At 46.5% G+C, this 22,907-nt stretch overlaps 1 protein-coding gene across 1 annotated transcript in view; it reads right to left on the bottom strand.

Annotated features, from left to right (window-relative positions):
• LOC309556404 (uncharacterized protein) overlaps nucleotides 1–22,111 on the bottom strand; it is a 57,179-nt gene extending 35,068 nt beyond the window's left edge. The window contains exons 1-4 of the mRNA XM_082258867.1: nucleotides 22,008–22,111; nucleotides 19,739–19,890; nucleotides 9,098–9,265; nucleotides 8,902–9,013 (exon numbers count right to left, since the gene is read on the bottom strand). Coding sequence (XP_082114993.1) covers nucleotides 8,902–9,013; nucleotides 9,098–9,265; nucleotides 19,739–19,816 — 358 coding nt within the window. The 5' untranslated portion in view covers nucleotides 19,817–19,890; nucleotides 22,008–22,111. The remainder of the gene's footprint in view (nucleotides 1–8,901; nucleotides 9,014–9,097; nucleotides 9,266–19,738; nucleotides 19,891–22,007) is intronic.
• Nucleotides 22,112–22,907: the final 796 nt, after the last annotated feature.

The raw sequence follows: 22,907 nt of genomic DNA, 5'->3' as shown, positions 1-22,907 counted from the left end.
CCGAGTCCATCGCGCCCGAAGAGCTTCTGTAGGTGCGTGAGAGGAAGGAAACAGCATAGAATATAAGATCGAAACCATATGCCGGTGCGGACCAGGGGCATCACAGAGACGCTCCAAAGATGTCAGGGAACGGCCCCATTCCGATAGTTTCTGCGTGTGAGTCAGGAAGTGACGAATTTGGAGGTAGCAATAGAAAGGAATAGATGCCTTCGGAAAACGCTGACAAAGATCCCGATATGACAGTAGTCCAGAGCCGTCAAGGAAGTGGCGGGCCTGAAAGGGTACGTCCGAGGAGGGGCCCTCGGCAGGCACAAACGGGAGACCAGAGGGGAAATCAGGGGTGGAATGTAAGGGAGTTAAAGGGCTGCGCCGCGGTGAGAGATCCAGCTGCTCACGAAGGGCGTGAAATACCCGTATAGTAGCTCCAGTCAGGGGGTTAGCTAAGATGGAGCGCGGAATCTTGGATGGAGCCGACCAAGGTAAGTGGTGGGCGGGGAAGGACGCCAAGGCCCCCTCGAGAGACACCCAGTCCTTAGACCTCGCATGGGCATGCCAATCCACCACCCTGGATAGATGGCATGCCTGGTAATATTTGAGTAAATGAGGGAATCCCAATCCGCCCTCCTATTTAGGACGGGTAAGCAGATCCCAACTAAGCCTGGGTTTCTTGGAGGCCCACAGAAATTTAGTGCACAGGAGCCTAAAAGATTTAAAGAAGGCAGGCGGTATACGAATGGGTAAGGCTTGAAGGATGTAGAGCAGGCGGGGGAGGATGTTCATCTTGACAATGGCGACCCTGCCAAACCAGGAAAAGCGACCCTGCGTCCAGGAGTGTAAGTCTCTTTCCACCGTGTTTAAGATCGCCAGGTGGTTTTTGGAATAAAGGTCGGAGAGGGAGCTAGGCAATTGAACGCCGAGATATGTGATGGAGTGGGGGTCCCATTCAAACGGAAAATTGGATTGGCAAAGTTGTAAGAGAGAGGGAGGGAGGGAAATGTTGAGGGCCCGAGATTTGGAGTAATTGATTTTTAAATTGGAAAGATCTTGGAAACGTGCAAGAACGGACAAAAGGTTGGGGACCGAAAGCAGAGGATCAGTGAGGAAGAGCAAGACATCGTCAGCGTATGCCGCTAGTTTGTATGTCTTTCCCCTCAATGAAACCCCCTTGATGTCCGAACTAGCCTGAATCTGGCGCAAAAGGGGTTTCAAAGTGAGGATGTAAATCAGGGGAGATAGCGGGCAACCCTGTCTGGTACCGTTCGACACGGAGAAGGCGTCCGACAGGGATCCATTCACCTTGACCCTAGCAGAGGGGTTGGAGTAAAGGATAGAGACAAAGCGCAGAAACCTGTCTCTTAAGCCAAGGGCCTCAAGCGCAGCGGACATGTAGTCCCAGGCCACCCTGTCGAACGCCTTCTCCGCATCGAGGGACAAAAAGAAGCCAGGCGTACGCGACGTGGACAACCAGTGGTGTAAATGAATCGCCTTGGTAGTGTTGTCCCGTGCCTCACGTCCGGGGACAAAACCAACCTGATCAAGGGACACCACCTCGGGAATGGAAGGAAGAAGGCGGTTAGCTAGTACTTTCGCAAACAATTTGATATCCACATTGAGTAAAGATATGGGACGGTAATTTGTCACCAACGTCGCGTCCTTCCCAGGCTTGGGGAGGACAGTGACATGGGCCCCCAGAAAGTCCGGTCCCAAGGTAGGCACATCGGAAAAGGCATTGAAGGCCCCCACCATGTGTGAAATCAGTTGATCCGCAAACGTCTTGTAGTAACCAACCGTCAATCCGTCCGGACCAGGGGATTTCCCAGGCTTGGACTGCTTGAGGGCCGTCAAAACTTCCGTGGTTGATATAGGAGCATTGAGGGAGACCAACACCTCCTCTGAAAGTGGCGGAGGAGAGTGTTGAGACAAGAATTGGCGAATCTCATGCGCCCTAGATTGCAAAAGATCAGGCGTGTTCACCCGCGGCAAATTGTATAGGTCCGTGTAATAACGGACAAATTGGGCCGCTATATCGGGGGTAGAAGCGTGCGCCTTGCCCGAAGAGTCGGAAATGGAATGGATGGTGTTGGCCGCCCTACGCTTTTGGAGAGCCCTGGCAAGGAGCCTGCCCGACTTGTTGGAGTGCTCGTAGAAAAAGCCATGAGAGAGGGCAAAGTTCCTGCGAACCGATCTACCAAGGTCCTCCAACAACTCCTGACGGGTCTTAGTGAGCTCCTCTAGGGTATCAGATGCCAAAGATAATTTATGAGAGCGTTCCAACGAACTTATCTTGGACAGGAGCGCCTCTGTGTGAGCCACCCGTTCCTTCTTCCGTTTAGAGGCTAGAGCCATGAGTTCGCCACGGATCACACACTTGTGCGCTGCCCACAAAGTGACAGGACTGACTTCTGGGGACGCGTTCTCCGAAAAATACAGCGTTAGGCGGTCAGAGAGAGCCTTAACGAAAGCGGAATCAGTTAGGAGGGAGCTATCCAGGCGCCACGCTCCGGAGCGATGCGGTAGAGCCGCGAAGGAGAGGGTAGCACTGATGGGGTGATGGTCAGACAAGAGCATTGGCTCGATAGTTGTAGAGGAAAGGGCCGGCAATAAATCCTGGGAGACAAAAATATAATCGATACGTGAGTACCGGTTGTGTGGTGAAGAGAAAAAGGTAAAATCCTTAACGCCTGGGTGGAGGGTACGCCACGAATCGTGGAGAAGTAGAGTAGTGAGTGACTGCTTGATAGAGCGCAGGGCCGCGTACGGGATGGAGGAAGAGCCCAAAGAAGTCAAAGTCAAAGCAAAAGTCTGACAACCGCTGAAGAGTAGAGCGAAAAAATGGGACTGTGTGTTTGTTAGGCGCATATACAGTAGCCAGCGTCAGCGCCCTGCCTTGGATGGAGCCCTTAAGGAAGAGAAAGCGCCCGTTCTCATCCGCCAAGGACTCAGATACCGCGAACTGGCAACCCCTGGACAGGAGTATGGAGACCCCCTTGGATTTAGAATCCCCAGAGGTCGCATGATAAACCGTAGGATACTGTTTAGCATAAAGTTTTTGGATACCGTCTGAGCGGAAATGAGTCTCTTGAAGAAAAATTACATCAGCCCTTGTCTGTCGAAGGGTGAGGAGAAGCTTGGAACGCTTTTCAGGGATGTTCAATCCTCTCACATTGAGGGAGTATACCTTCAGGGAAGTATCCATGACAGATAGACAAGAGTGCGAAAAGGAAGGACAAGGAGTAGCACAGGTGAAAACGTATGGGGTGGACAAACAAACACGACTGGGAGGCAAAGGGGGAAGGAAAGTACACACCGGGGAAAGGGAGGGGCGGGTAAAACGGTGGAGGACTGGGAAGGGACCACCACCAGACTCAACTATCAGAATCCGGGGAAGGTGGTCAGGTGGGGGAACAGAGACAAAAAGAAATTCAGCGGTAGGGGATAGTAGCGTTACTGTTAAACAAATTGATACAGGACCACAACCGCTAAGCGGGGTTGGAGTAGGACAAACCAGAAGACGGGGTGAAAACCAAGTACTCACCGAAAAGAGCCCGTCCTTGAGTCCAGAATGTCAGGAGCCCATGTTCAGAGAGCGTTCGGTATGCTAAAACCAGTAAGGGAAGAAAGGAAACCATAGCAACTATAACAATGAAGGTAGCCATAATAACCACAACATAAGCAACAATATTGATAAACTTGCGGTATAGGCCGCCTCCCTGAGGGGGAACTTATTCCAACATGTCGGAAGAGTGACGGGGGAATGTACCAAATCTGAGGAACACGGTCACCATATGGGCTCCCGTGAGCTAACCCAGCTTGGGCAGGTGAACCGCGAGGAGGAGAGATCGACAGCCGCCTCCCTCGGAAGACCCCCCTCCCGCCCCCCATCCCACCATAGGCCAGCATCCCCAATCCGTCAGCCAGGTAAGGTAGGGGCGGGGAGGAAGAGATCTAGAGCGCCCCTCCAGGAATCCCGAAGGGGGGCCCAAAATGGGAGGGATGGATGGGGAGGGAAGGGAGCCCGAGGGAATCCTGAAAAAAAAACAAATATTAGAAACTTAATCAGGACCGTAAATACGGTGTACTAGACAGTCAAATAATAAAACGACAAAACCCTAAGTGCCCAGAGCTAACTCTAATGAACCATGAGGCAGAGCCCATACCCACCATGCATTGAAAACAACTGCAGCCCCCGGGGTAGCTACCCGGGCATCCCGCCCCAAGAGAGCCAGCAGCCCGCAGAATCATGCGGATGCAGGCAGAAAACCCGCCGGTAGCACTCCCCGGGGCGCGAGCACACGGCAGCAATAGGCGCCAACAGAGGGTGCGGAGACTCAGAAGCGATGCGGAGGGCGACCCCTATGGAGGTACACGTCCACATCACCCCCAATCCAATTTGTCTACAGAAGAGACACGAATATCTGACCTGCACGCCACCGCAACTACATCAGCACACCCTGGGAGCGGAATCGTGCAGTCCAGACAAACGTGTGGCAGCGGACATTTCACAAATATAATCTAACAACAGGGCATCTGTCAGTTATGAACCCCTAAATAGGCAGGAAAAGAAGGGAATTGCAGTGGATATGCCAGAGCGTCACTTGTCTACTAACCCACCCCTCAAAGGCCCTATCGTGTCCTTCTAATCGTTCCATCGTAGCACAACGGGATCATTGCAAGCAGGCAAAGGTCCAGTGGCTAGCAAAGGCTAGCAAAAGACTTCTACTCGTCGAGGTAGCACCCCAGGGCCGGTGCCAGAGTCCCACGACAAAGGCAGTTAGCCTAAGGTGACCAAGAGGGCGAGGGTGGGAAGTGACCTAGTCACAGTCTGTGAGAGCCGAAGGGGGTTCAAAGTACATCCCGCACCGTAGGAAGATGCAGAGGGGAAACAACACCAGTTCCAGCAGCAATCCAGGGAAACGGTGACAAACCGGGGCTAATCATGTCGTCAATTGCGGTGAGGGCATGGAGTCATTCCAGGGCTCCGTCAGGTTCCGCCAGTGCTCCTGAGTGAAATGGAGGTGGTATCAGCATAGGGTACTGTGAAACTAGCACTCCATGATAACGAAGGGGGGAGGGGAGGAGTAGATAAACAAAGAACAATGTAAATCCAAGTGCCTCAACAGAGGGTAACACCCCACATCAGTCACAGCAGATCAGTTGTTCTTCCGAGCCCTGCTCCGCTGGGGAGGTTTGGTAGGGCTGCAAACCATAGCGGGTCCAGCTCCCTCTCTCGCCGGTCTGTTCCCAGAGGGCGAGCGGGGCCTGCGAAAGCGAACTTCCTGGGCCTCCATTGGTTCACCCCCCTGAGGCGGATCAAGGTCAGCTGCATTCCTGAATTCGGCATACCAATTCGGAAGTGCCATGAAAGGGATCCCCAGAGTGGAGCAAAAATGAGGGAGGTCTTCAGGCACCCTAAGGAGAGCCGTGCGATTCTGCAGGGATGCAGCCAGGCAGAAGGGGAACTTCCACTTGTAGGTTATGTTGCGCGCTCTCAAGACATCCAGCAGGGGCCTGAGTTCACGCCTGCGTTGCAAAGTAATTCCAGACAAGTCTTGGTAAAGTTGCACAGGTGTCCCTTCACAGTCTATATGTTGCCTTCCCCTGGCCTTCCGCAAAATGTCTTCCTTGAGACGATAGTCCACCAAGCAACACACCACGTCGCGTGGAGGTTCACCCTCCCGTCCCCGGGGCCGCAAAGCTCTATGAACACGCTCCATATCGATGGGGGACAATGGGGGCCTGTCCAGCAAGGAGTTAAAGAGTGCAGTCACTGTGGGGGTAAGGTGTTCACCCTCCACTGTCTCCGGTAAGCCTCGGATCCGCAGGTTATGGCGCCTACCCCGGTTATCCAGGTCCTCCATATGGCGCTGCATATCCCGCATCTGCAACAGGTGGGAGTCTGATTTAAGGTATAAGTCTCTAATGGCTACGTCCTGCTGTGCAGTGGCATGTTCAACCTCCTGCACCCGGCCTGTAAGGGAGCGGATGTCTCCCCTCAGCTCCAAGATGGCCGCTCCCAAGGTGTTTTTGATATCTGCAGCGATGAGGTGGAGATCCTCCATGCAGAGCTGCCTCGGTGTAGGTGGAGGAGCAGAAGCCGACTCTGCCCCCCCCGATGCGGCCGCCGCATAGGAGCGGGCAGGGGATGAGGGGAGAGAGGCAGAGGTGGAGGAAAGCCCGGGCTGAGACAGTGGCCACCAATGTAAGGAACATTCTTCCCACTGACCACCAATGTAAGGAACATTCTTCCCACTGACCTCCAATGTAAGGAACATTCTTACTACTAATCATCAATGTAATGGACATTCTTCCCACTGATTACCAATGTAAGGAACATTCTTCCCACTGATCAGCAATATAAGGGGCATTCTTCCTACGGACCCTCATTGTAAGGCTCATTACTCCCATTGACTCCCAATGAACTGGTTTAAATAAGGGTTTCCCAAGACCTGAAAATTATTTTAGGGGTAAAAAGTATGGGAAAGGTAGCTCTAAAATATTTCAAACAATTTGTACGTAATTTTATGTCTAAAAGATTACATGGATGTCACAAAGAGTGCTTTTCATCAATTATCTAGCTATCTATCTATATACAAAGGAAGAGCCACGCTAAATTGATGTGTTGATGATAAATCAAACTCATAAAAACAGTATCAATAAACTGTGATGCAAATCATCCAATACCGTGTGAACATTAAAAAATCAATGATGAATGTTCCATAAAGCAAACAAAAATTTGAATAGAATGAAGAAATATAAAAATAAAAATATAATGTCCAAAAAGAGCAGCAAAGACCAATGTAGGGAAAAGAATCCACCACCAATTAATGTGACTTCATCCACGGTTAGTGCCGCATGCTACAAGCACACTAAACGCTTACCAGAGCCAAATTGTATATGGGCATCCAACAAATGATGGGAACACCAATGGAATCCTGCCGATGGCGTGGTACCTCTCTCTGGGTGGTATTTGGGTTGAAATCAATATCGCTATTCTCAGCTCGTTCAACAGAACGCCGCCGCCCGACTTCCGGGTATCACGTGGTGACGTCAGCACGCCTTCCCGGCGTGTTTCGTCATAGATGACGTCTTCCTGTTGAACGAGCTGAGAATAGCGCTATTGATTTCGACCCAAATACCACCCAGAGAGAGCTACCACGCCATCGGCAGGATTCCATTGGTGTTCCCATCATTTGTTGGATGCCCATATACAATTTGGCTCTGGTAAGCGTTTAGTGTGCTTGTAGCATGCGGCACTAACCGTGGATGAAGTCACATTAATTGGTGGTGGATGCTTTTTCCTGCACTCGGCACCCTACATTGGACTTTGCTGTTCTTTTTGGACATTATATTTTTATTTTTATATTTCTTCATTCTATTCAAATTTTTGTTTGCTTTATGGAACATTCATCATTGATTTTTTAATGTTCACACGGTATTGGATGATTTGCATCACAGTTTATTGATACTGTTTTTTATGAGTTTGATTTATCATCAACACATCAATTTAGCGTGGCTCTTCCTTTGTATTTACTTTTTGGTGTTTCCCACTACAGCTGCAGCTTTATTACACATTTTTATTTATTCTTGTGCTTAGCGCGGTTATTCTTTTATACTATCTATATAAGCGTTTGTACCTAGGCAGTAGCCTAATCGGGGGGTCCAAACACTGTTTTTGCACAGGGGCCTCTTTATGACCATTTCCACCACTGATACAATATACAAGTGCATGTTATAAAATTAGAATATCATCAAAAAGGTAATTATTTCAGTAATTCAATTCAAAAAGTGAAACTCATATTTTATATACACTGAACAAAATTATAAAACACAACACTTTCTTGTTTTTGCCCCCATTTTTCTGAACTGAACTCAAGAACCAATCATCACTGACTGGAATCTTCACACTGGACCTCATGCAACTTGGATTCTGTGCCTCTCCATTCCTCCTCCAGACTCTGGAACCTTGATTTCCAAATGAAATGCAACATTTTCCACAGTCCGTGATGATTTGGGGAGCCGTGTCATCTGCTGTTGTTGGCCCACTGTGTTTTATCAAGTCCTAAGTCAGCGAAACCCTCTACTAGGAAATTCTAGAGCACTTCATGCTTCTCTCTGCTGATCAGCTTCATGGAGATGCAGATTTAATTTTCAAGCAGGACTTGGCACTGCCCACACTCCCAAAACTACCAATACCTGGTCACATGATCATGGGGTCACTGTGCTTGATTGGCCAGCAAACTCATCTGACCTAAACCCAATAGAGAATCTGTGGGGTATTGTCAAGAGGAAGACGAGAGACACTAAACCCAACAATGCAGACGAGCTGAAGGCCGCTATGAAAGCAACCTGGGCTTCCATACCACCTCAGCAGTGCCACAGGCTGATCGCCTCCATGCCAAGCTGCATTGATGCAGTAATTCATGCACGCCGCCTCCGGGATACGTCATCGGAGACCTGATCGAAGCCGCTTCCGGCTTCGATTGCGACTCCATCCAGCCGGCGGAAGCGCCGACTGGGTGCTCGGGTCTCCCGGTTGAACGGGAGGCCCGGCAAAGTCACGGAAGGCGGTGGGAGGGGGGTGGGGGGGGGGGGGGGAGGGACATCCACTCCCGCTCACCCGGTTAACGATCAAGCTGCTCCCAACCTGCATCGGTCGTTACCGACAGAAAGCAGACCGTCGGCTCTAAACCACAGTACCGGGATGGTGCCTCTAGCTAGAGGCATCACCCCGGTATAACACCGCAAAGTTTGCCGACGTAGCCCTACGTCACTTTGCGGTAAGTGGTTAAAAAGTGCAGACATTTGCAGACAGCTGTAATCATTTACTTTATGTCTCTCTGAAGTGCCTCATGTGGATGGTAATTAAATGGAATGGCTTCTGCAAACTTGGCCTCCTCTTACCTGGTGATGTGGGGGGCTGCTGGTTCTCCATCATGATGTCTTGGTTTCTTTCCATATACTCCCATTCCTCCACGGAGAAATAGACAGCAACATCCTGACACCGGATAGGAACCTGGCACACACAATGATACAGTCACCATCCAGACAATACCGCTTCTGATCCCGGGCAATGCCCCGAATTCCTGACACGGCTCACCTCTCCCGTCAAAAGCTCAGTGATCTTGTTGATGACCTCCAGAATCTTCTTGTCGTTGACGTGAGGTTTAGGCTCCATGATGGTTCTCCGGTTCCAGTCTTCTGATACACAGGATTGGCTGCCGAGTGTCACATGATTACCAGAGGTCTTATTCACCATTGTGTATTCCTGTGTAATAAGAGATACATACAAGTTACCATAGTTAGTACAAGTTACTAAACACAGTACAGGGCTTAGATAGAATTCTGTGTAACTACAATAGTAGTAGCACAATAAAGACTTCTTAGTACAGAAGGTCACAGATATTACTCCCAACATGGGAGAATTATTTCTTCATTTCAGGGCAGTGGGCGGAGCCATTGCTTTATATAACTTCAGACAAATGCACCAATGCATTTTCACGCACGTGAACTTTAATGGCTCCCCAGTCTTAGTCCATAGGGTTCAATATTGAGTTGGCCCACCCTTTGCAGCTATAACAGCTAAAACTCTTCTGGGAAGGCTGTCCACAAGGTTTAGGAGTGTCTCTATGGGAATGTTTAACCATTCTTCCAGAAGTGCATTTGTGAGGTTAGGCACTGATGGTGGACGAGAAGGGCTGGCTCGCAGTCTCCGCTCTAATTCATCCCAAAGGTGTTCTATCTGGTTGAAGTCAGGACTCTGTGCAGGACAGTCAAGTTCCTCCCCCCCAAACTCACTCATCCATGTCTTTATGGACCTTTCTTTGTGCACTGGTGCACAGTCATGTTGAAACAGGAAGGGGCGATCCCCAAACTGTTCCCACGAAGTTGGGAGCATGAAATTTTCCAAAATGTCTTGGTATGCTGACGCCTTAAGAGTTCACTTCACTGGAACTAAGGGACCAAGCCCAACCCCTGAAAAACAACCCCACACCATAATCCCCCCTCCACCTAATGATTTGGACCAGTGCACAAAGCAAGGTCCATAAAGACATGAATAAGCGAGTTTGGGGTGGAAGAACTTGACTGGCCTGACCTCAACCCGATAGAACACCTTTGGGATGAGTTAGAGCGGAGACTGTGAGCCAGCCCTTCTCATCCACCATCAGTGGCTGACCTCACAAATGCACTTCTGGAAAAATGGTCAAACATTCCCATAGACACTCCTAAACCTTGTGGACAGCCTTCCCAGAAGAGTTGAAGCTGTTATAGCTGCAAAGGTTGGGCCAACTCAATATTGAACCCTACGGACTAAGACTGGGATGCCAATAAAGTTCATGTGTGTGTAAAGGCAGGCGTCCCAATACTTTTGACAATATAGTGCATCTGCCAATGGACAAAAGAGAGGATGTGTATACATTTGTGGTTGTAAAATGATCCATACACATATATATATATATACACACAGTACAGACCAAAAGTTTGGACACACCTTCTCATTCAAAGAGTTTTCTTTATTTTCATGACTATGACAATTGTAGAGTCACACTTCAGGAGGAAGTCACCTGAAATGGTTTTCACTTCACAGGTGTGCCCTGTCAGGTTTAATAAGTGTGATTTCTTGCCTTATAAATGGGGTTGGGACCATCAGTTGTGTTGTGCAGAAGTCAGGTGGATACACAGCTGATAGTCCTACTGAATAGACTGTTAGAATCAGGGCTGTCTTTAACACAGGGCAAAAGGGGCAGCTGCCCCGGGTCTAGTCATTGTTGTGGGGCACAAAGCAGCTGCCCCTTGAGCCCGCACATAGTTGATAAGTGGATTCCAGAGGGCCCAAGAAAATTTTTGCCCAGGGTCCAATCAAGAATAAAGACGGCCCTGGTTAGAATTTGTATTATGGCAAGAAAAAAGCAGCTAAATACAGGAAAACGAGTGGCAGAAGAGACTTGTTTTGGGCTAAAGAATACAAGGAATGGACATTAGACCAGTGGAAATCTGTGCTTTGGTCTGATGAGTCCAAATTTCAGATCTTTGCTTCCAACCACCGTGTCTTTGTGCGACGCAGAAAAGGTGAACGGATGGACTCTACATGCCTGGTTCCCACCGTGAAGCATGGCGGAGGAGGAGTGATGGTGTGGGGGTGCTTTGCTGGTGACACTGTTGGGGATTTATTCAAAATTGAAGGCATACTGAACCAGCATGGCTACCACAGCATCTTGCAGCGGCATGCTATTCCATCCGGTTTGCGTTTAGTTGGACCATCATTTATTTTTCAACAGGACAATGACCCCAAACACACCTCCAGGCTGTGTAAGGGCTATTTGACCAAGAAGGAGAGTGATGGGGGGGCTGCGCCAGATGACCTCCACAGTCACCGGACCTGAACCAAATCCAGATGGTTTGGGGTGAGCTGGACCGCAGAGTGAAGGCAAAAGGGCCAACAAGTGCTGAGCATCTCTGGGAACCAGTGGCGTAGCGTGGGGGGTGCTGCCGGTGCGGGCCGCCCCGGGCGCAATGTTCAGGGGGGCGCAGTCACGGCGGCTGTGCTGTCCCTGAAATCTCAGTTACGGACATCCTTTCACGGAGAAGATTCAGAGTCTATAGCTGCTCCGCCCCTTCACTGCCTTCTCAGCCTATGGGATCACAGTGTACACGCCCCCTTCCCCAGCGCGCCTTGTTTGATAACGGAGCAGGAGATGTGGACAGCTGGAGAAGAGAGGAGAGGACGGGCTGCAGCCTCATAGAAGAAGGTGAGCTGGGGAAGATAAACCAAATGTATTCTTGTCAGTACTTACCCTGCTGAGGAGGGGGGAGGGGAGAGGCTGTGTTTTCTTTAGCAGGGCACCTCCTGTCTCTGAGGCTGATCGATAGATTTCATGTGAGGAGCAGTGCACTGCTTCTGGAGGAAGGACATGCCCTAAACTTCTCCCCCAATCTCTGCTACACCTCCCTACTCATTACCTGCCCACCCCCTCCTGTTCTACATTACCACATCCAATGTCTGTGAGCTGCTGGAGCACTACAAGTACCAGCATGCCAGGAAATGGGGGCAGCAGCAGTGTGTTCAATCAGGCTGATATTTAGATGGTGTGTGTATACTTTATATATACTGTGTGTATGTGTATGCTGTATATATACTGTGTGTATGTGTATACTGTGTGTATACTTTGTGTATTCTGTATATATACTGTGTGTATACTTTGTGTATACTGTGTGTATACTGTTTGTATAGTGTGTATATACTGTGTGTATAGTGTATGTGTATACTGTGTGTATACTTTGTGTATACTGTATATATACTGTGTGTATAGTGTGTGTGTATACTGTGTGTATAGTGTATGTGTATACTGTATGTTTACTGTATGTATACTGTGTGTATAGTGTATGTGTATACTGGTGTATGTATACTGTGTGTATAGTGTATGTGTATACTGGTGTATATACTGTGTGTATAGTGTGTATATACTGTGTGTATAGTGTGTATATACTGTGTGTATAGTGTATGTGTATACTGTATGTATACTGTGTGTATACTGTATGTATACTGTGTGTATAGTGTATGTGTATACTGTATGTATACTGTGTGTATAGTGTATGTGTATACTGTATGTATACTGTGTGTATAGTGTGTGTATATGTATACTGTGTGTATACTGTATGTATACTGTATGTATACTGTGTGTATAGTGTATGTGTATACTGTATGTTTACTGTGTGTATAGTGTATATATACTGTGTGTATAGTGTATGTATACTGTGTGTATAGTGTGTATATACTGTGTGTATAGTGTATGTGTATACTGTATGTATACTGTGTGTATACTGTATGTATACTGTGTGTATAGTGTATGTGTATACTGTATGTATACTGTGTGTATACTGTATGTATACTGTGTGTATAGTGTATGTGTATACTGTATGTATACTGTGTGTATACTGTATGTATACTGTGTGTATAGTGTGTGTATATGTATACTGTGTGTATACTGTATGTATAGTGTATGTATACTGTGTGTATAGTGTATGTGTATACTGTATGTATACTGTGTGTATACTGTATGTATACTGTGTGTATAGTGTGTGTATATGTATACTGTGTGTATACTGTATGTATAGTGTATGTATACTGTGTGTATAGTGTATGTATACTGTGTGTATAGTGTATGTATACTGTGTGTATAGTGTATGTGTATACTGTATGTTTACTGTGTGTATAGTGTATGTATAGTGTATGTGTATACTGGTGTATATACTGTGTGTATAGTGTGTATATACTGTGTGTATAGTGTATGTGTATAGTGTATGTATACTGTGTGTATACTGTGTGTATAGTGTATGTGTATACTGTATGTATACTGTGTGTATACTGTGTGTATAGTGTATGTGTATACTGTATGTATACTGTGTGTATACTGTATGTATACTGTGTGTATAGTGTATGTGTATACTGTGTGTATAGTGTATGTGTATACTGTATGTATACTGTGTGTATAGTGTATGTGTATACTGTATGTATACTGTGTGTATAGTGTGTGTATACTGTGTGTATAGTGTATGTGTATACTGTATGTATACTGTGTGTATACTGTGTGTATAGTGTGTGTATACTGTGTGTATAGTGTATGTATACTGTGTGTATAGTGTATGTGTATACTGTATGTATACTGTGTGTATAGTGTGTGTATACTGTGTGTATAGTGTATACTGTGTGTATAGTGTATGTGTATACTGTATGTATACTGTGTGTATAGTGTGTGTATACTGTGTGTATAGTGTATACTGTGTGTATAGTGTATGTGTATACTGTATGTATACTGTGTGTATAGTGTATTGACTGCGGGTGACGTCAGACTCTCCTCCCTCCCTTCCGCATGCGTTACGTCCCTCGGGGCGGGACTTCCACAGGTGGGGGCGCAAATTACATGCCTTGCCCCGGGCGCTGACAACCCACGCTACGCCACTGCTGGGAACTCCTTCAAGAGTGTTGGAAGAACATTTCAGGTGACATCAAGAGAATGCCAAGAGTGTGCACCTAGACCTAGAACCTAAACCTAGAATATGACATATTTTCAGTTATTTCACACTTTTTTGTTATGTATATAATTCCACTGTGTTAATTCATAGTTTTGATGCCTTCAGTGTGAATCTACAATTGTCATAGTCATGAAAATAAAGAAAACTCTTTGAATGAGAAGGTGTGTCCAAACTTTTGGTCTGTACTATATATATATATATATATATATATATATATATATACCCAAAGCAGAAAGAAAATGGCAGATCAATAATGGATTAGAGTGGAAGTGCATGCAAAAAGTGAAGATTTGACAAGTAGCATCCTGAAAATGCATTATTTCGTTCGTTCAAAGGCTCGTTAACTAGGGCAGTTGGGGGTAGTAAAAAAAAAAAAAAAAAAAAAAGGGTGGTTGAGCCACAGCTTTACTGGCCCTCGACTGCCCCCCTTAACCCACAGCAAAAAAATGTGTACTCTATGTCATGTTTTGGCAGGCAGTACCGCCACTGAACGCACCCCATTCAAGTGGATGGTGCCACGTCCCAACTTCCCTGCACACTGCTATACACCCTTCAAGATTTCTATTCTGTACATTTTTTCATAAACTCAGTGATTCTTAGTTGAATATATATATATATATATATATATATATATATATATATCACACAATACATGTTTAACCATTTTAAGACCGGAAGGATTTGCCCCCTTCCTGACCAGGCCCTATTTTGCGATTTGGCACTGCGTTACTTTAACGGACAATTGCGCGGTCGTGCGACGCTGTACCCCAAAAAAAAAAAAAAAAATGGTGTCCTTTTTTTTTCACAAATAGAGCTTTCTATTGGTGGTATTTGATCACCTCTGCATTTTTTTATTTTATTTTATTATTTATTATTGCATTTTATTATTTTATTTTATTTTTTGCGCTATAAACAAAAAAAAAAAAAAAATCCGAGACAATTTTGAAAAAAAAAAAAAAAAACAATATTTTTTCACATTCTGCTATATGACATTCTCCAAAAAAAAAAAAAAAAGAAAAAAAAAAAAAAAAATCAAAAATCAAAATATTTTGACATTTTAGGCAAATTTGTTTTCTGCTACATATTTTTGGTAAAAAAAAAAAAAAAAACGCAATAAGCGTATTTTGATTGGTTTGCCCAAAAGTTAACGCGTCTACTAACTACGGGAAAGATTTATGTAATTTTTATTGTTTTTTTTTTTTTTACTAGTAATGGCGTCAATCTGTGATCTTTTGCGGGACTGCGACGGACCGATCGGACCCAGTGGCGGCTGGTGAAGTTTTAAGATGGGGGGCGCAAGACCCCGCCCTTCTATTTTGACCCCTCCCATTTCTCAGAAGCCCCACCTCTTATAGACTCCACCCATTTTGTCCCCTGTATTTTGCTTGCGTGAACAAATTCTCCCAATATATCATATATTAAGGGGTCCATCAGTACTAGTATATCCCATAATAGGGAACAGGGGCCCTATTATGGGATACACTGACAGAGTGGCACAAACCCCACAGTACAGCCCCCCTAGCACAAACCCCACAGTACAGCCCCCCTAGCACAAACCCCACAGTACAGGCCCCCTAGCACAAACCCCACAGTACAGGCCCCCTTTCAATGCAGTGACCAGCATACATGCCCCTTTCAATGCAGTGACCAGCATACATGCCCCTTTCAATGTAGTGACCAGTATAAATGCCCCCTTTCAATGTAGTGACCAGCATACATGCCCCTCAATGTAGTGACCAGTATACATGCCCCTCAATGTAGTGACCAGCATACATGCCCCTCAATGTAGTGACTAGCATACATGCCCCTTTCAATGTAGTGACCAGCATACATGCCCCTTTCAATGTAGTGACCAGCATACATGCCCCTTCAATGTAGTGACCAGTATAAATGCCCCCTTTCAATGTAGTGACCAGCATACATGCCCCTTTCAATGTAGTGACCAGCATACATGCCCCTTCAATGTAGTGACCAGTATAAATGCCCCCTTTCAATGTAGTGACCAGCATACATGCCCCTTTCAATGTAGTGACCAGCATACATGCCCCTTTCAATGTAGTGACCAGTATAAATGCCCCCTTTCAATGTAGTGACCAGCATACATGCCCCTCAATGTAGTGACCAGTATAAATGCCCCTTTCAATGTAGTGACCAGCATACATGCCCCTCAATGTAGTGACCAGCATACATGCCCCTTCAATGTAGTGACCAGCATACATGCCCCTTCAATGTAGTGACCAGCATACATGCCCCCTTCAATGTAGTGACCAGCATACATGCCCCTTCAATGTAGTGACCAGCATACATGCCCCTTTCAATGTAGTGACCAGTATAAATGCCCCCTCAATGTAGTGACCAGCATACATGCCCCTTTCAATGCAGAGACCAGCATGCGTGCCCCCTTCAAAGCAGACAGTACTGTACTGGGCTAGTGGGCTGGCAAGTGGCAATGGATGGAGGATGGTGCTGGATGGTAGAGTGCTGCGGGAGGTGCATGCATGGCTGCACACATGTCCGATGCAAATTTCCCCTCCGCTTTTACTGCAAATTTCCTAAGCAGCTGTTCAGCAAGTCAGCTGTGATTTTAGAGGCGGTTCATATGCAAATTATTTGAGCCGCTGGCCACCGGCGTCTTTAACTTTAGCTGGTTGTTAGGAGCGGGCCAGAAAGCTGGCTACCGCATCCTTAACAACAGATGACTCAGCAAGATTCCCCGCTTACAGCTGAATGAAAAAAACTTTGACGGCAATACAAAATTGTAAAAGAAAAAAAAAAAAAAACGCGTTGGGGTCCCCCCTCCGATCCATACCATGCCCATACCTAAAATCGAGTGGGGTCCCCCAAAACCCATACCAGGTATGCAGCCTGGCAGGCCAGGAAAGGGAGGGACGAGCGAGCACCCCTCCTGAACCATACCTGGCCACATACCCTCAAAATGGGGGGGGGGGGGGGGCAGCTGTGACCTCCTCTTATGCTTATTTGAATGGAGAAACTGATATAGCCTCCCAAGGATGTTCTGGTCTCTCCTTTTTTTGCTGAGAAGCAAACTACTTTCCTTCGAGGCTTTTAATGCCATCCTTGCTCAGCACTCCCATTCTGTTCTGGACATACTTGCAGGTAAGGCATTTTCTGACCAGCCAGGAGACGACCTGTTTTTGGACCAGGACTCTCACCACCCCTAAAACTCTATGTAACAAAAAGCAACCTCAGAGACATCTTATTTCCAGGTTGTATTCTTCACCGTTTGGGGATCTCTCAGCCTACTCCAGCTTCTCGTGCTTGGCATGGGACAGATATCCCAGTGAGCAGCTTTCAGACTGATTGGGAATCTCTCTGTACTTCCATACATAAGGGCTCCTTGAATGTGGCAACCCAGGGATGTGGATATAAAATACTTATAAGATGGTATAGAATTCTTGCTCTCCTACACAAATTCTCATCCAAGATCACCAATAGATGATGGAGGTGTGAGGAAGAGGGAACAATGCTTCAGATTGGTGGGCGTGCTCCAAGCTTCAACAATTTTGGAAGAAAGTGAGATTATCTCAGAGGTCACCTCCGACACTGTCCACTATTCTTCTGCGAAATACCTTCTTTACCACACTTCTACAACAGCATCCTAAATCCTTGGCGATGCTCATGATCAACGCTGTTAGGCATTGCATTCCCTATCACTGGCGCTCAACTAAAGTTCCAACAATAGGGGAATGGTTTCAAAGGCTCAACAAACTGGAAGAAATTGAAGAACTCGTTACGATTTTTCTCAGGAAAGGCTTTCAAACTTCACTTCGGCCCGGAACTGTTGAAATATTTATAAGACGACTAAAGAGTACACAGATGTGCAATAAGTCGATCTATCTAAAGCAGGGGTCTTCAAACTATGGCCCCCCAGACACGACTACCTGGTGCCCTGTGATATCGGACGATTCTCGTTATCTGTTGGCCTATGACTGGAAAACATGCTTTGACTAAGGCTTGGATACTCATTCCCTGCCCTCTCTGTGGGATATTGCATACTTGCTGCTGGCCCCAGTCCTGTCCAGTGCTTACCCATCTTGGAGGCATTTGGCTTTGTGTCACCCCCTGACCTATGCCGTTTCACCGCCTTGGTTGCCCTTCATTTCTGTTCTCTGTCGCTGTCAACGTATATATCTGTAATCTTAGTAATTGAACCATTAAATAAGGTCACAAATATCATTGGTCCCTGAAGAAGCCAATCACATGGACGAAACATGTAGGACCCTGTTGACCTTCATCTCTCTGTTTTTTTCTGGTTCTTTTATGTACGATTGTCTCTTGATGTATATGTTGCATCAATGTTTTTATTATCATGTTATGTGATTGTTAAATACAAATTGATTTTTTATCTAATATTGGTCCATATTCAATATGTATTTCCACCACATGTCTTTGCCTACAAAGTCCCAATCCCTTGGTGGGGCTCTGCATGGACACCTCCCTTTGTAGCCTATGGCTTGATGGAAGGTGGTGGCATCCCCATACCCAAATTTTCTACTTGTATCTAGGGATGTGGCAATGACATGTGGCTCCATGTGAACCAGTGCTTTCTGTGTTTTTGTATATGGCCCTCCAGTTGTTGAGGAACTACAATTCCAATCATGCCTAGTCTTGTCTGTGAATGTCAGAGTTTTACAATGCATCATGGGATGTGTAGTTCCGCAACAGCTGGAGGGCCGTCGTTTGAGGATCCCTGATAGAGGGAGCTTATTCTTATACTGATGAGAAACTCCGCTTTCTTGGCGAGAAACCCTACTTCTTCATGTTTGTCTTTCTTTTCTGCCTTTTGCCCCTTATTTATTTTCTTATACACATAGAGAAAGAAATGGGGGATAGTTGCTGCTCCCCTATCCTTTCCCTACCCCCCCTTTTTTTCTGTTTTCCTACTTCAGAAAAGGCTGTATCGTTTGTTATCACATACACCTTACTGATTGGCCACAGCCATTGTAATACTGAGTTCGGGATTCTTGCTTCACACAATCTAACATATGATTGAATTTCTTGGTATTCCTGTTTATGGGACCATCATATTGTTCACATATTTGTGATCAAGGGCGTATATACAGGGGTCGCAATTGGGACCCGGTTCCATGCTTCAGGGAGCCTGTGTGGCCCCTTGTACACCTGGATAGGTGGGGTGGCAGAATAGGGAGGAACCGATCCCCTCCATTTTCCCCTTGTAGCCTCTGAATGGAGGGGATCGGTTGCTCTACATGCTGCCCTGCTACCCCTCCTATCCACCTTCTGCTGTGATCAGGCCCCTGTGCTCCCCCCCGCCCCCATCGGCTGCTGCGGGGGATGCTTTCAGGATGGAGAGCAGGGAAGGGGCCGGTAAATGTGTCCACTCAGGGGGTTTAGAATGGTGAGAGGCAAGGCAGGGCTTAAGGTCATGTGACTGCTAAACTGACTGACTGTCATGGTGGTCACATGATCAGAGAATTTCCATTACCCGCTATCAACTGTGCCGGCAGTGGGCAGGGCCCACACTCTTGGCATAGAGCTATTTGCATTAATGCACACAAATATTCGGCTGCTCAGCACCAAGGCCCACCCACAGAGAGGCCACATATTTGCATGCAACTGGTGCCAAGGAGTTAAAGGGTCATAGATCTGCCTGGCTGCTCTAACAACAACTTTTTAGGTTAACATACAAATGACGTCACTGTGAAATTCCCAGAATCCTCCTCACCTCTCCTGTCATCAGGTAGATGAACTCCATAGTAAGGCTCAATATCCTCTCCACCATCTTCTTCTTTTCCTCCTCCATCCTCAGAGGAGAAGATGGGGCAATGTAATTGCGACTTCTACAGAGGTGCCGGATATTCCGGGGGAGGATTGTTCCTATAAAAGGAAATTAAAAAAATTATTCACAATCTAAAACTTTCACCTGTCTGACACCCCCAAATCTCTGGGGTGATCGCTGGTTCTCCAGTTGTCGGGTGCATATCCCATGGATCACAAACGGGACGGGAGACATTGATGGGGGTCACAATGGATGTGGTTGTAGAGTCCAATACACAAAGGGTTAAGAAGACTTTTCGGCAGTGTGTCCATTGCAACCCCGTAAACTTTTCCCATTGTCACTTGGGCATGAGCGACCCATTAGTCATGACCCCATAATGCTGTAATATTTGGCATTTTACTATAGAAATTAGAGATGCGTTGAAATTTCAGGGGCCAAACATATTGGCAAAAAATGGTTATCCATCCAGTAACCTCCCTGGTGGTATTCCTGAGTGTGGCTCGGGTATTAATTTTCAGTAACAAAAGCAGTAACCCCGGAGCCACACTGGGGATTACCCCAGAATCACACTCACCTTCCCTGCGATCCCCCGCTGTCCTCCCCTGCCATCCTCCCCCCACTGTGCAGATGCCGGCACCTGTCTTCCGGTTCCCTTCCCTGCGAGCTTTGCGACGCAGGGGGGTGGGACCGGCGGGCAAATTCAAATATATAAATACACCAAATGAGATGATAGAAAGCTGTGATGGGATTACACTGTATCATCCCATCCCACCACAGGATTTCACCTGGGGACTTTTCCAGTGCCCTGCCTGTGCTTTTCCAGTGCTTTGTGCCTGGAAAATAGAGAACGACCATGGCGTCCAAAAAGCGTTCTTTTTGCTCAAAAGCGCTTTTAGACGAACTGGAAAACAGCGACAGCGAAACAGAGTTACTTGAAGAACTGAGCGATAGCGATTGGTGGAAATTAGTCATCAGGTACGGAAAGTGAGGACAGCGACGATTCTGATGTCTCTTTCTGGCACATAGATGTGGAATTTGGGAAGTTTATCGAATGTTTCTTCAGAATTTCCAACGGAGCGATGTGCCAGAAAGAGACATCAGAATCCTCGCTGTCCTCACTTTCCGTACCTGATGAGGAATTTTCCCACCAATCGCTATCGCTCAGTTCTTCAAGTAACTCTGTTTCGCTGTCGCTGTTTTCCAGTTCGTCAAACCGCTTTTTCGCAAAAAAGAACGCTTTTTGGACGCCATGGTCGTTCTTAATTTTCCAGGCACAAAGAACTGGAAAAGCACAGGCAGGGCACTGGAAAAGTCACCAGGTGAGATCCTGTGGTGAGATGGGATGATACAGTGTAATCCAATCACAGCTTTCTATCATCTCATTTGGTGGATTTACATTTTTTAATTTGCCGCCGGCGGGGAGGACGGTGGGGAGGATGGCGGGGGAGCGCAGAGAAGGGGAGTTTTATTCTGGGGTAATCCCGAGTGTGGCTCAGGGTTACCGCTTTTTGTACTGAAAATTACCCCGAGCCACACTCAGGAATACCGCTAAGGAGGTTAATAATTTTTATTCACTTTTACAGTTTTATTCCTATGAATTACAGGCCTACAATATATAACAACAGATTTCCATGCGATACAATGTAACGCTTTGACATTCAAAAATCCTGACATAATCACAGCCAGGGAGGTTGATGGTGTTTTGTCAATAAGAGAAAAAAGTGCTGATATTGGTACCGAAAATTCACGACTTTGAGGCGATTTTACTATGCTTAGGGTGTACTTTTTATAGCTCAAGTGACTCAAAAACTGCAACAATAATGTAACACAGAGGAGTTATTGATGAATTCAATGCATTTTACCAGGAAGGTGAGCTATTGGTGCATTTTTTTAACTGATCAAAATGCAGAATAAGAAGAGATACTGAGAATTACACCCAGCATACAGGACAGGAGAAGTAGTACTGTGCAGAGTCCATACATACAGAATAAGAACAGATACTGAGAATTACACCCAGCATACAGGACAGGAGAAGTGGTACTGTGCAGAGTCCATACATACAGAATAAGAACAGATACCGAGAATTACACCCGGCATACAGGATAGGAGTAGTAGTACTGTGCAGAGTCCATACATACAGAATAAGAACAGATACTGAGAATTACACCCGGCATACAGGACAGGAGAAGTGGTACTGTGCAGAGTCCATACATACAGATTGGTGTCCGGTGACCCTGGCTCGGTGGGATGGATGGACGGTCTCATTCGGTGGTCAGTGGTGGAGATCTCCATCCAGGAAGCACATTGTATACAGTGTATGGAGAGGAAGGGGCGGTCCACACCTCCCCCTCCCCCCTCCTACACCTTCCCACTTAACCCTTTCACTACCAGCACCTATACCATGCAGTGTGTATATACAGTATATAGATCAGTAATGTGTGTTGTCAGTCTGGAATAAAGAACATTTATTACATTTTATGGCCTCTCTCTGTCCGTGGTTTATATAGAAAATAAAATATGTTTAAAAGACATTGGGGGGAGATTTACTAAAACTGGAGAGTGCAGAATGTAGTGCAGCTGTGCATGGGAGCCAATCAGCTTCTACCTTTAGATTGTTCAATTAAGCTTTGACAAAAAAAAAACCCTGGCAGCTGATTGGTTTCTATGCGGAGATGCAGCAGATTTTGCACTCTCTGGTTTTAGTAAATCAATAATGATTGATAACCGGGATTGTAAAGAAAACATTCTACATTGTATCACATGGATTGTTATTTTTAGTCTATTTATAGATCTTGGTTGTTTGTTTTTCCTATAAATTATTTTTTGTTTACTGATCACTTTGCTGAGAAATCTTTGAAGCCATTAGGGGCTCATTGAGACCCCGTTCACACTGGGGCGATCCGACTTCCCGGGTGACCTCACAGGTCGCGGCGCGCAGCTCGCACTGCGACCTCGGAGCGGCCGGCACGGACTTCATAACATTGAAGTCAATGCAGGTCACTCCAGGTCGCCCCAAAGAAGCTCCGGACCCTTTTTCTAAGTCGGAGCAACTTGTGTCGCTCCTATTAGAACGGGTCCATAGCTTCTCTATGGCAGGCGACCTACGGCGACCAGG

The sequence above is a fragment of the Pelophylax lessonae genome (genome assembly GCF_965119305.1).
Source record: "Pelophylax lessonae genome assembly, chromosome: 5".
Lineage (NCBI taxonomy): Eukaryota > Metazoa > Chordata > Amphibia > Anura > Ranidae > Pelophylax > Pelophylax lessonae.
This window is presented reverse-complemented; position numbering and strand designations above follow the sequence as displayed.